General features: G+C 39.7%; 2 protein-coding genes across 2 annotated transcripts; both read left to right on the top strand.

Moving 5' to 3' along the window:
* The first annotated feature begins 1,304 nt into the window (after positions 1-1,304).
* On the top strand, positions 1,305-8,239 carry LOC129747247 (protein piccolo-like). Its single transcript, XM_055741354.1, has 4 exons — positions 1,305-1,533; positions 1,611-1,778; positions 1,839-6,891; positions 7,565-8,239. The coding sequence occupies exons 1-4, from the start codon at positions 1,491-1,493 to the stop codon at positions 7,794-7,796; spliced, it is 5,496 nt and encodes a 1,831-aa protein (XP_055597329.1). The 5' UTR covers positions 1,305-1,490; the 3' UTR covers positions 7,797-8,239.
* Positions 8,240-9,312: 1,073 nt separating this feature from the next.
* On the top strand, positions 9,313-11,683 carry LOC129748987 (ranBP-type and C3HC4-type zinc finger-containing protein 1-like). The gene is made up of 3 exons (XM_055743805.1): positions 9,313-9,447; positions 9,854-10,609; positions 10,678-11,683. Exons 1-3 carry the CDS (start codon positions 9,415-9,417, stop codon positions 10,996-10,998), a joined length of 1,110 nt encoding a protein of 369 aa, XP_055599780.1. The 5' UTR covers positions 9,313-9,414; the 3' UTR covers positions 10,999-11,683.
* Positions 11,684-13,746: the final 2,063 nt, after the last annotated feature.

The following is a 13,746-nucleotide window of genomic DNA, read 5'->3' as shown; positions in this document are numbered from 1 at the left end:
TCCAGAGTGCGCATCGATCGATGGGGATAAATGCTATCCCAGTTAGGAAATGCCACCCAAATTTAACAAAAAAATAAGCATTTTCTACGATAAAATCGAACTAAACAGGTACATTTTTCCTACAGGGCATTTTTTGTCAAATTTTTCAAGTTCGAAACCTGCCGTCGGTATTGCGAACCTGCAAAACCTGACGAAAAAAATTAGACAGAAAATCTTTGAATTTTTGTTCTAAGTGTCATGTCAGTGTGATCAGTGGTTGAAAATTCGTTACACATTTCTGGTTTGCGTTATCAAAATTTTACGCTTAAAGCTGTTTTTCGAATTGCTTCAAACTAGCATGAAGCACTTAATATAAACAGATATGATGCATGAAAATGCTCGCTCAGAGAAGCCTAGAATCTGTATTTCTTCGTTGGATTGTTAATTTTAAGCTCAACAGGATAAAATAACTGGATCGTCTGGCTTGTTCAAAGTTGTTAGTTAGCCTCTTTAGTAGAAAGAATCAAGGTAAAATGAACCAGATGAATTTACCTTGTTGTGAATATATTGTAGCCGTCCATTTTTCTACGATGTTAGTTTATTAATTTTTGAGATCATATACAGTTGCGCTCTTCCAAGAATCAGGTTCTTCAAATCAAAAGTTGATTCGGCTTGTTTAAATGTTAGCATTTGAAATTTTGAATAAGTTTAAGGAATTTTATAATTCAAGCTTGTATATCTGTCATTTTGTCAGTCTCTCTAGTGACAACATTATAATGATGCTTTTTTTCAGCTGAAATTTATTCGTAGTTCATCTAATTATATACAGCAATTCATCTAATTGTATTTAAATGTATTTATTAATGAGTTCAAACACCATTGCGCCCTCTCGAAAAATTCTTACTTTCAAAAGAGCTATCTAGAAACAGTGCCATCTATTGCGTCGTTCAAAAGTTACAAACGAAGCAATAGATGGCACTGTTTTTCGTCACTTTTTAACGGCTTCATTAAAAGAGAGCACTGGAAATTTTACACAAGTTTCGGAAGATTTTTTGTTCGAGCTTGTACATCAGTTCATCAGTTCATCAGTGCTGAAATCTCTACAAAATCTGTGTCTGACAATTATCTGGACGAAGGGCCAAAAGACTGTGCTTTACAGACAAATCTGGGCTCCTGGCAACCCAGTCCAAAACATAAATCGGCCATCGAGCTTTCGAAAGCTCTCCGAAAACACCACCATAAATTCCAATTGGATACTAACCAATGTTTGGCGCGCAAAGCAAACCCATTGACAGCTGTTTGTTCCTGTATGCGAGCGAGGTAACTCAAACAGTCGCATAAAATCAGTATGATCGAGAAAGCAGAAAAATAAAAGTTCCCACTTTTACACGTAATTTTTTCGAGGTTTTCTCCGGAATTATGCACCGGAAGTAGGTGAAATTTGGTGCAAAGTGTGCGGCAGAGTTGTTGGAACCGAATTAATGTGAAAGAGTCTGGAATAGAGCGCAAACATGGAAATTATTCCCAATTCTTACATCGCTCGAGTTGTTTTGGGTGAGTGGCGTTTTTCGGGTTTGCTTCTTTTTTTTTTTGGCTTCATTTATGCTACGACCTATTGGAATGTTTTCCAGCCTATTTGTACGAGGAAAAGTTGAACCAGGCGGCTCAAGAGTTCTGCAAAGCCAGTCCATACCTGAAAGAGGAGCGAGAATTTCTGAAGCGAGGTTTCCGACCCGTCCGCTGCATCAGCTTGAAGCTTTCCGATGTCTTCCGAGAGTATGGGGAAATTCAAGTCAAATGTAGGATAGACAGTTATTTCCAATTAGATTATGATTATGAAGGATTTTTTTCTGTTTTAGTGGACAACTTTACGGAGAAATGTGGACAGGATTTTCCCATCCCCAGTGATTTGTCACTGGCCAAGAAGGTTGATTTGTTGCTCTCGTTCTTGAAGAAAAAGCGTCCGGTGAAACAGGATGATCCTGAAGTGAGGCAACATCGTCTACTGGGAACAGTTAACAGAAGGAAACGGAAAATTCCGTCTCCACATCCTTCACTATCCAGTAGTACACCGGAAACATCGGAACCAAAACAGAAACGAATCTGTATCAATCAACCTCAATCGTATATCGTATTGAATGAATCTGCCGGTAGCAATGGCAAGAATCTTTCGAATTTAAGTCAGATTTCACCGATCGGTGATGGTGGCGAGAGCCCGGATTCAGTTGGAGAAACCGACGATAAAGAGGAACCGGAAGTGGAAGCCGATGTATTGGATAATGAAGAAGAAGACATTAACGTGGCCGCTTTTCCATCGATCGATTTATTTTCGCAAACAATTTTGGAAAATGGTTCATACACGGAAAAAATCGCAAATTTAATCAACAAGGAGCGAGAAACTTCCTTCAGCAACCAACAGCAGCAGATTTTGGGTGCATCAGGTTCCGATCCGAAAGAAGGATCAAGTGCCGGTACAGATAATACCCCGGAAATGTCTACACAAGACAATCAGACTCTCAATTTCAATTTCGAGGAACTGATTGCCAACATAGTCAACAGCGCAGTCAAGGATCCGGTTTTCGACGATATTATAGACGATATCAGCAGTAAGGCGGCCAAGACGCAGATCGGAAAAGAAAGTGAAGATACGGAAACAACTCCACCCCCAGAAACTCCTCTGAAGGAAAGGTTAAGAAAACCTGGTCTGAAAACAAACAATAATGTGGTTCCTATATCGGAGAAAAAGTCAGCAAAGAAAGTGAAAATCATTTCTGATGTTCCTTATTATGGAGCTATACCAGAGGCAGTTAAAGTTGCTCAACCGCAACCTGAACTAGAAGTTGCAGCGGCCTTACCGTCAGTCGTTCAGTCGGAAGTTACTTCTACTGCTGATCAACCGTCAGCATTTTCGACTAGTACCACACAATTTTACGTCATCCAACCGGATAACACTACAAAACTAGTAGACATCAATCAACTGCCATTTCCGACCCAGCAAGCTCCTATGGAGCAACAGGTTCCAAGCACAGTAGTTCAAATTCCGGATGCAGAAATTTCAGAAAAATTTTACTACATCAACATACCCAACTGTTATCTGCAGCAAGACAATCATCAGTTTTTGATCAACGGTCAACCAGTCGTGCTCAATAACTACACAACTGCGTTTCCTGTAGATCCGACTGTACCTGCTTCTGCAATTTCTGCGGTTCCTGCTTTGCCTAACGCGGAAGAAGACCTCAGTCCTGGAAAATTTCTCATTTTTCCAACGGTAACTTCTACAGTGACAGCTTCGACTACAACCAAAGTCTGCACAACGTCAACTACCACATCATCGAATCAGACAAGCTCAACCAAAGTCATGGCATCGACCATAGCCAGTATTTGTTCCAAGTTCGTACCGATTCAAGCTAATCCGGAATCGGTGAAAAACCAAACGCCTCAAAATGCTCCTATTCCGAATCAGAAGGCTCGCAGTGCTTCCACGCCAAGCCGTAAGGCCTCCCATATCCGCATACTGAATTTCCTTACACCAACTAAACAACAAAATCAACAGGATCAAGTACCCACACCTGGTTCTGCTCCACCATCCGTTAATCACCGAGATAGCCGAATACCGCATCTATTGGCGGTCAACAGAATGGAGGCTATAGAGGAAACAAACACTCCCAAATTGGAAGAACAAAATCTCACTCCAAACGTGAAGCTTGAGGGAAATTGGGATGCCCTACACGGGATTGGAACTATCACTTCCGTTGGTTCGGCCAAATCCACACTTAACCCGAATTCGGTATCAAATACCCCCCGGGTTGCCAAAGATCCTCGAAGCTGTGTCCGGGTGCTGTCCCGTTCAGCCAGTGAAGAACCGACAAAAGAACTTCCCAAACTGGGCGATGAACCACCACCACCTACTCCAAACACTAAAATCCAACCACCCAAAGTGCCCAAAACACCAGCGGTTCCGATAAAACAAGAAGACCTGGACGAGTGGCAACGGATCCGTGCCATTTCGAAACACAACTTTGACCAACACCTTCGATTAGAAGAAGAGAAACGACAGCGAGAGAACCGGACCCCTTACATTAGAAAGAAAAAACAAAAACCGAAACGTAAACCCAAACCTAAACCTACCGGAGAAGAACCGTCGCCAGCAACAGCAAATGATTCCGCCGACGTCACAATTGGTGACAGTTCGCTAACCGATGTTCACGCAAAAATGTTGGAAGACGCGCTGGCATCGGCTAAGAAGAATCCTGGGTCTGCGAATAATTCTCTCACAGATCTACATGGGAAAATGATAGAAGACGCTTTGGCTTCGAATAAGAAGAAAACACCCGCTAAAACTCCTGCCAAGACCCCGAACAAACGCAGATCGTCCAGAGGTCCCTCGGTAGGGGATGAATCTAATAAAATCTACGTCAAAATAGCCACCCCGAACAAGAGGACGCCTCGTAAAATAACGCCGACTGCCAAAGCGAGTCAATGGCTGCAAACATGTGCAAAGAATAGTAAATCGTCCAAAAAATCCAACACTTCGAAGAAAAAAGTTTCCGATAATAAGAAGCAAGAGCGTAAAACTCGTACGAAGCGGGCTTCGAAAGACGAAGTCGAATTAACAAGTTCCCCAGCAGAACCGGAGCCATTGGTTATCAAACAGGAAGAGGAGGCTGAGCCGGAAATCGAAATTGAGCACCCCATGGTTGAAATACCTATGGAGGCATTGTCGGAAAAATCAACAACGGTTGAAGTGACACGACCGGAGCCGGTCAAACCGGTTAAGGACCATCCGAAAGTTCTGGCCAAGAAATCTAGTGCTGAGTACACTCGAAAGGAGCAAGAGCAACAGCAACTCGAACTTCAACAGCAGCAGCAACAAGAGAAGCAATCCTTAGAAGACCCAGAGCCAGAGCCCATGGATACTTCCGAAACCAGTGAATACCCTTCCAACAGCGATCTGCTTTTGGAAACACCTTTCAAAAATCTGGATCTTGTGAATTTTCCCATTACACCACGGTTTCTGATTCCCAGCCAACTGCAAAACACTCCGTACGGTAAGAGCGCTTCTAAAGATGGTCTGGAACTCACGTCCACGCTTAAAAAAGCGTGCGAGATCCTTACACCTGGCTTTCCCATAACCCCTGGGCTCGTCAGTACTCCGAAATCAGTTGACTCAGTCAGTCCGCATAGTCAAACCGGTGGAGGATTCACCTCTCGTCGGACCGATTATTCATCCGGTAGTTCTTACTACAAACCGGACGAGTCAGAAGATCTGGATCATAATCTAGAAGCCATGGTTCATGCGGAACGGCGTAGACGGCCTGTTGAATCGGCTGCGCCTGCTGTTCCTGCTCCCTCCGCTTCTTCACAAGGTGTTGAAATTTTAGCGGAGCCGAAAGTTGATGAACCATCACCGGTTGAGGTGATTGAAAAAACTTCCGAAGCTGAAAATATTCCTGAAGTAGGAACGTCTCCTCCGAAAAAAGAAATTGTAATCGAAGACACAACTACTAAGAAAGATCCTGAACCGGAACCGGATAAAGCAGTCAAAAATCCTGCTGACAGTAGTTCGAGCAGCTCGGACTCTTCAAGTAGTTCCGATTCTTCGTCGGAAAGTTCCAGTAGCGATAGCTCTCCGGAAAATTCTCCCAACAAAGAACCGATTTCTCTAAGCGCTTTCGAAAGGCGCCGTCTTCAACAGCAAGCTGAACTCGAAGCCAAAAAGTTGCGAACAATCGCCCGGATGAAAAACTCCAAGCCGCCGGTACCGAAAAAGGTCGAACGAAAATTCCCTGGCGTTCCCGGTTTCGGATCCCGTAAGGTGGTCCTGACCCGAAAGGAACCTCTTCAACCGTTGAAGCCACAGCCGGCTCCCCGGACACCCTCAGCCTCGTTTAAGCGCAAAAATCCCACACCCCGTAAGCTGGTCAATCTGGAAAGTTCTCTTTCTCACACTGCAGTCTCGCCCAGAAAGCTTTCACCCAGAGGAAAAATCCCACAACCGTTAGTTCCCGAATCGAAACGTAGATCACCTCGAACTGCACAGTCAGTGAAGCCGTCCAAAACGGAAAGCAATATAGTAATGACACCTAGGAAAAACGAACTGATCGAAGGGACGTACGAAAACGAAAATCTTACCCGCCTCTGCTACACACCAGAAACCGAAATCGAACAACAGGAGCAGCGAAGAATTTTCCCAATTAGTAAAGGTTCGGAGGAAGAATCGAAATCCAATCAACAACAAGCTACCCCGGATTCGAACAAAGAAAACCGATCCCTACAAGATGATCCGGCCGCCAGCAGCGACGAGGAAGAGGACGAAGACGAATGGGATCAGTGCGAGATACAGACGTGCTCCCTTACTAGTTCCAATTTCTATCAGTTCCAATTTAACGAGACTGATAAAAAGGCTGCTTCGACGATTCAATGTAGCGCCGGCGCAGAGCCTCTTGTCATCGGACGACTAAACGTGGTTCTGGAAGATCGACGAATCTGTCTACAGGCACAGGAGCCGATATACTTGTTTGAGCAAAGCACACAAGCGATGAAGCCTCCGTCAGAAATCGACGCCAAAAGTCGCAAACCAGCGAAATCTTCCCGACCCTCAAAACCACAACCGGCAGCGGCGGCGACCAAAGTCACTGCGGAAAAAGAATCTCAACCGGTCGCAGCAGTCCAATCGACGTCACCACCAAGTAGTGTGATCAAAACACGGCTCATCGTTTCCAAACCGTTCCATTCGACGAAAATGGCCCGTACGACGGCGACGACGACGATCACAGCTAATAAAGGAACCAAGGAGCGTCAAACGATTGAAAGTACTGGATCCAGCAGTAAAAGTTCGGTAGCACAGAATAAGACCGTTCTTCGAACGGACAACGGTGTGCCGAAAGACAAAACTGATGACCAGAAGTTGAGGTAGGTGTCATGGTTTATCTTGGATCTAATATTTCATTTAGAGTTGACACTTGAAATCTGCTTTTCATGTGTAATGTAATAACATCAGAATTTGCAATCTTATACGAAATGTAATTCTGAATAATGAGTCCGATCTGTGAACTTTTATATTTAAGTGATCGGTCTGATATTTATTGAATCCGGTTCGAAGGACCAGTGAGATCATATTCATCATACTATTACGGCGTGTGACAAATACAGTCGTACATGATTCCAAAACATTGAATGTGAACGTTTAAAGGTTTTAATCTGAATCTAAAATTCAACACTCTAAATCTGGTCATTATCGAATATTTTGACTTAAAATCTTGATCCAAACATTGAATAGGAAATCCGAATTGGGAATCTGTAATTCGAATCTAAAACTGGAATCAGCATATGAATTCTATATCTTGAAAATTGAGAATCTAAACTTAAAAATCTAATTTTTAATTCATAATCTGAAATCTAATCTGGATCTGTGATCTTAATTTCTATCTCAAACTGAATTCAATATTTCGAAACATAAATCTGATTCAACATTCGATGTCGGAAATCTAAATATGAAATTCTAGATCTCTAAATTTAAAATAAATTTAATATTCTCATAAATATTTGATTTCATCTACCCTTTTCCTTTTTTTTTATTTAACAGTTCCACAGCAGCTCCCAAGATGCCCATCAAGTTGGACATGAAGAAGAAACAGCAGCAAATTCAGAACCAGAACTCCGGAACACCTGCTGACAGCAAACTCTCGGAAAGCCAGTCCAAAAAACCAGAGGCACCATCGCAAGAATCGGCCAGCATCGCCGATTCCTCGCCAATCAAACAGGACGACGACATTTTCGCGGCTGTACTCACGCACCTACATGGCGATCAGGTTTAGTTAGGCCGGCGCAGGCAATCCGACGTACATACCTTAAGCTGAAGACTCACCTGTATAGTTAGGAGCCTATTTTTAGTTTTACCAAGTTTTTGGTTCCACCGGAAACGTGTACCTATATAGTAGTATTCTAAATGTTTTCTATAACGTTTTCATGTGTATCACTAGAACCAAAAGTGAAGGTAATATCTGTTTTCAAGATATTCGAACCACTTTACCGCTCAGTTGTGTAAAAAGATTGACGATAATATGTATAGAGAACATTATCATTATTGTTAAAAGTAAATAATGACTTATTTTCAATAGAGATCAATAGTTAAGTGTGTAATTCGAGAAAATTTGTTTTTTTTAATATAAAAAACGGTTCTATCTTTGATTAAGTTTGATAAATAGTATCAAGTATCAACGCTCTCGTTTCTCTGATCCATTAAGTGCGTCAATAAACTATGGTTTTAAAGCTTCGTATTTTTTTATTGTTTTTACAAAGCAAATTACATAAATCGAATCCAATCCTTTGCAAAAATATATATTTCGATAGCCGGTAAAAACCGTTACCTGAAATTTTAATGTATTAAAACAATTGAGCCTTGAATGTTTTTTAGGTTTTTTTTAAGGAATTCAACTACAGCAAGCTGTAATTCTTCCCAAGGATTTTTTTCGGAAAAGCTTTGAAATTTTTCATTTATGTAGATGTGTTTATCCGAATGAAATATTGGCAAATTTCGTGGTTATGTTTCCCGGTGCTTAGTTTGCACTTATTTTTTTATCTACAAAAATTTTTAGTTTGCACTTAACCGGTTTTTTTCATAATTTCTCCCAAACTCGTTATGTATTTTTAAAATTGGTATGCTTAGCTTAACATTTGTTTATATAAGACAAAGAAGGATAGAAAGGGAAATATGAAAGAAAAAAAGAATTACAGACGAAGATTATAGGAAAAGATTTATTTCGAACATGTAGTCCAAGTCCATCACAGCTAACTCATCCCTTACTGGAACGGCGGGTGGTTTTCCTCGGGCCCGAAGGGAATCTATGAAATTCGACTTAACCAGTTTCATTCAGAAAATGTCTACATCTACATATACTTACCTAATGCATTTTTTCAATTAAACATATTTGATTTCACCCTGGTGGCCCACCAGTTGTACACTGAGTGCTGTCAAAGCATTTTTTTAATGTGAAGACAGCAGTAAGTGCACAACTGGATGGTCACCGCAGATGAAAACAAAATTTGTTTTTTGGACATTTCTGAGCTATATTTAAAATACTAGAATTGAAAATGTGTTACAAAACTTCAAAATCCATTTTCTCGAAACAAGACATGTGGTTCATACGACTTAATCAAAAAAAAACTCTAGAAATACGCTAAAAATTTCATTCGATTCCAAAAAAACGAAGGAAATAAATTGATGCAACTATCTGGCAACCATGCATATCGAGTGTATGAAATGTTTAAAATTTAACCAAAACTAGTACGTGTGTTTAATCGTGTTCATAGCAGATTTAAAAAAAAAAATTCAAAAGGGCCGCGTGGTGTGTTTTTCGCATGAAAATTTTGTTTGATTTTAGTTTCGTTGAAAGTGTTCAGAAGTGTTGATTTTCTGTGGTGTCAACAGTGAGAATGGAATCCCAAACAGAAGCCAAAACTCCCCAGGTAAGCGAAAACTGATCTTAAAATATCCGAAACGGATACACCGAACAGGACGCTTGCCTTGTTGGAGCGTTCGCAACATTTCTTATTGGATATTAAGCACTCGATGCTTCTTGGGGAACACACTGAACTAAATTGGAAGATTAAATTAATATTCCTCTATCGTTATACATACATTAAAACTTAAAACTAATATTAAAAAATGCTCAAAATACGGTTCAGCTCACATTCTTAACATTGAGATCGGGTATTCACAGAATTAGTTTTAAAAAACATAAACTCGAGCAAAATATTTGCTATTCATTGTCATAAAATAAATTTATTTAACTTAACAGAGCGCTCCGGATCTACTCACTCATTCAATTATGTATATGTTTAGTGTCTTAAATAATTTGTTCCTATCTTCCAGTTCCAGACTTTCATGGAAGAGCTACTTGAAACAGAAAATGACCTTGTACCGAATTTGGAAAGCTCGGAATGTAATATTTGCTCAAAGGTTTTAACACCTAAAGAAGGAATAGTTTTGAAAAACTGTTTGCATTCGTATTGCAAAGAATGCCTTAAGGCATCGGTTATGCAAACATGTCCGCCCTCCATTTGTTGTCCGTACCCGAATGGGCGTTTCGAATGCATCGGTACCATGATCGACACGGAACTTCAAAAATTGCTTGGACCGTACGATTACCAACAATTTACATTGCGACAGCTAGAGAACCTAGCCAAAGAACCACGGGAACTGAGCAAAGATGATATGGATAAACTACTGGTTTTAACGGATATGTCGTTGGTACCAAACGAAGACGCATTTGATTGTCCCATTTGTTTTGAGACGATTGCACCTCACGAAGGAGCTATCCTTAGCGAGTGTTTCCATACAGTTTGCAGGCAGTGTTTGACAAACACTATTAAATTTTCCCAGAAGGTCGAGGTAGTCTGCCCTATTCTGAAGTGTTGTAGCATAATTCAAGATTGTGAGATAAGATCAGTTCTTAGCAACGAGGATTACTGCACATTTTCAAAGAAAATGATGGACTTCTTTGAAATCAATTCCAACTCTTTCCACTGTAGAAGACCGAACTGCACGGGTTGGTGGATAATCGAAAATGACAATGACTCCTCGATTGAATGCCCCATCTGCCGCTCCTACAACTGTATTGTTTGTAAGGTGAGTTTAAACCTTTTATGTTAAAAATTTTAATTTCGATACTGAAATACATCGATAATATGTTTCAGGCCATTCACGGTGGAATGAGCTGTGCAGAGTTTCAAGATAGACAGCTCAATGGAAACGCTACTGTAGACAACAGACTTACAATGCAAAAAATATCGGAAATGCGCCAATCTCGTATAGCTATGCCCTGTCCCAAGTGCGGGGTTATCATACAAAAAAAAGATGGATGTGATGGTATAAGTTGCACGTACTGCAAAACAGCCATATGTTGGGCAACCCTTGGACCACGTTGGGGACCCGGCGGTGTAGGAGACACCAGCGGTGGCTGCCGTTGTAATGTCAACGGCTACAAATGTAACGTCAACTGCCGAAATTGCCATTGATAACCTGTTGCTGTTTTGTTGCTTATGAGTTCTTTGCTATGTTTTATTATTTTTTTTTTATTTCCATTCAAGCAAGCTATATTTAACTTACTGTGGTAGCTACGCGAACCTCCAACAGGCTATGAAATCGACTTAAGGGATTATCCCAAAAGAAACTATAAACGCTAAATGGCGTTGAATATTGCATTGTTATGGGTAACTAATACCTATAGATATAGATTCTAAATATATGCACAGAAAACAATGATTATAAAAAAAGGTTAAACACGAGATTCACAAACACTTTGCAAAAAGATGTTGGTCACACGTTTTATAGAGTAATCGTATAACGTTACATCCCTCTGATTCTGAACAATTTCTCTGTGTAAGTTTTTATAAGGCAGTTATTTGCGTCCTATCTGCCATATTTTTGTTGAATCAGACTGTTTCTTAGAAATTTTGATTTGTTGATAAAGGTAGTGGAGATCATCATGCAAATGTGTGAAGCAATTGTTCTAAAAGTGTAGCCGAAAATCTCTGATGTTCCCATGGGAAGCCCTTTAAGGACAGTGAAAGCATCAATCAGGAGAAAAGTGATTATCTTGCACGTGGAGACGAGATTTAAAAATCGGCTCTGATGGATATATTCACGATCGACCACAATATCAGAATTTTTCGACATGGTTATACGACGAGAACAGCACAGATCGGAATTTTAAATTCGGTAAGTCCCTTTTCATGTTGAATAAATATGTACCTACTAAAGAAACGTTTGTTTGAAGTTCAGACAGCTTTGAAATTTACTACCTTATGACATTGTAAAGTATAGACGGACCCTTAGGGACCGGTCAAATATAACGTAAGATAATTTTCGAGCATTTTCGCCCCCCATATCTCCCCCTACGTAACACATTCGTCTCAGAATTTCTTATCAAAATCCACAAAGCGTATCCCTTCCTCCCCCTAAAATCGTTACGTAATATTTGAATGGTCCCTTACGTAGGTAAAAATGAGTATCAATGGGATTGTGAGACATTTTGTTCGGAAGAAGCAAGAAATATGTATCTAGATACTTGGTTTTCAATAGTAAATTTGCAATTCACAGTTTGCATATAATTCTCAAGAGTCAGCTAATGCAATGTATGCAAAGCGCGTTATAAGTGGCTATACGACAATGTGTGGCCGAAATACAATCTATGAACCGCAATAACTGTTTGTTATATTCTCCACTGCCGCTGGAAGCATAATTGTCATATGCTATACAAAAAGGCAAAGCGAGAAAAACGCGATCAAAGTTTCACGAAAAAACACAATTTCGCAACTTTTGTTGACTTTCAATGCCGTATAGACGATCTCTAAAGTGTACTCCTATCCTATCATATGAGCCTCGATCAAATTTTTTGAAAATGAACTTTTTTTTGCAATAAAAATCCTTGTGTGACATTATTGCTGCGAAATTCCATGAATAGTCGAAAAATGGGCGCATATTTGACCCACCACGAAAATTTTCCCAGTATAGTTGTTTGGTTTGGCATTTCGTGTTTGGCTCTTGTGTTTTATTCATGAATGGAAGCTTAAATTTAAAAAAAATCAGGTCTGAATCGGATTATTTGAAACAAGTCCTGGGACAAGTTCCGGGTGCAATAACTCTTGCGAAATAGTTCGTAAACATTAAGAAACAGACATCTCCGGTATTTTGATAGGTGTCCCAAAATCAAAAACTCATAGCAAAGCCAAAAAAGAAATCTAGAGTTTGTTTTGATTAAGTCGTATGAACCAATATAAACAAAATTGAGTTATTGATTGCAAACGACTGATAATCATGTAATCTATGTTACTTAAAAATTTGGTTTCATTTGATCTATGTATAAATTTTACAAAATGATTTGAATTTAGGACGCATGATGACTTTTTCATTTTCGAGTGTTATTTGGTTTTTGCGACTTTTTGCACTGCACTGGATTGGCGTGCGAAACAAAGGTCGCAAAATATTTTTTTGGCTGGTTGGTTTTGCGACGTTATGCATTTTCTCAGAAAATGCTTCGGAAAGTGTTCAAAAGATTAAAAATTTGGAAGAAAATCGTTTGGGAGAGTAGTTTAAGTAACTCATTATGAATGGTATATTCACCCAAGTAACCAAAAGTTCCATGAAACGGTCTCTTAAAAGCTTACTCAGCCCTGTTTTAAGGCTGTATAGCATTCTACTCAGCTTAAAATTTAAGTTCTTATCGATACTTTCAAGTTCCATAGTCAAAGCTGAGTAGAAGGCTATTCAGCTAATGCATGAGACTTTGTAAAAAAAAAAATATATATATTTTCTCTAGCTCCCCCTTTATATGTAATCTTATATATCTTTTCTACTTTTAATGAATTCTATACTTACTTGAAAAACTTATTTGTTGGAAGATTTGAACCCGGATCCGTCAGATGAGAGCTGAACACGTTACCTTTGAACCATAGGCGTGCTTGGTTTGTTCTATTTCAAAACATCAATTTGAATTATGTTTAGAATTTACCTTTTCATAGTAGGCAGCATAATGAAAAACGTAAACATTTGCATTTCACAAAACGAGGCATCAAAATGTTTCATGGCGGATCTGACAACAGTGAATGTGAGTTTCTAAAACTATGAGTACGTTTTTAATTATTAAACTTTCTTCTGACTTTTCAGCACAAATATAAATCGAACTAATATTATGAACCCGAAAGCTGGAGGTAAAGTTAAAACTTGAGTAGCTGAAATACAAATTACATTCCCAAGAAAAGCAA

The sequence above is a fragment of the Uranotaenia lowii genome, chromosome 2 (assembly GCF_029784155.1).
Source record: "Uranotaenia lowii strain MFRU-FL chromosome 2, ASM2978415v1, whole genome shotgun sequence".
Lineage (NCBI taxonomy): Eukaryota > Metazoa > Arthropoda > Insecta > Diptera > Culicidae > Uranotaenia > Uranotaenia lowii.
This window is presented reverse-complemented; position numbering and strand designations above follow the sequence as displayed.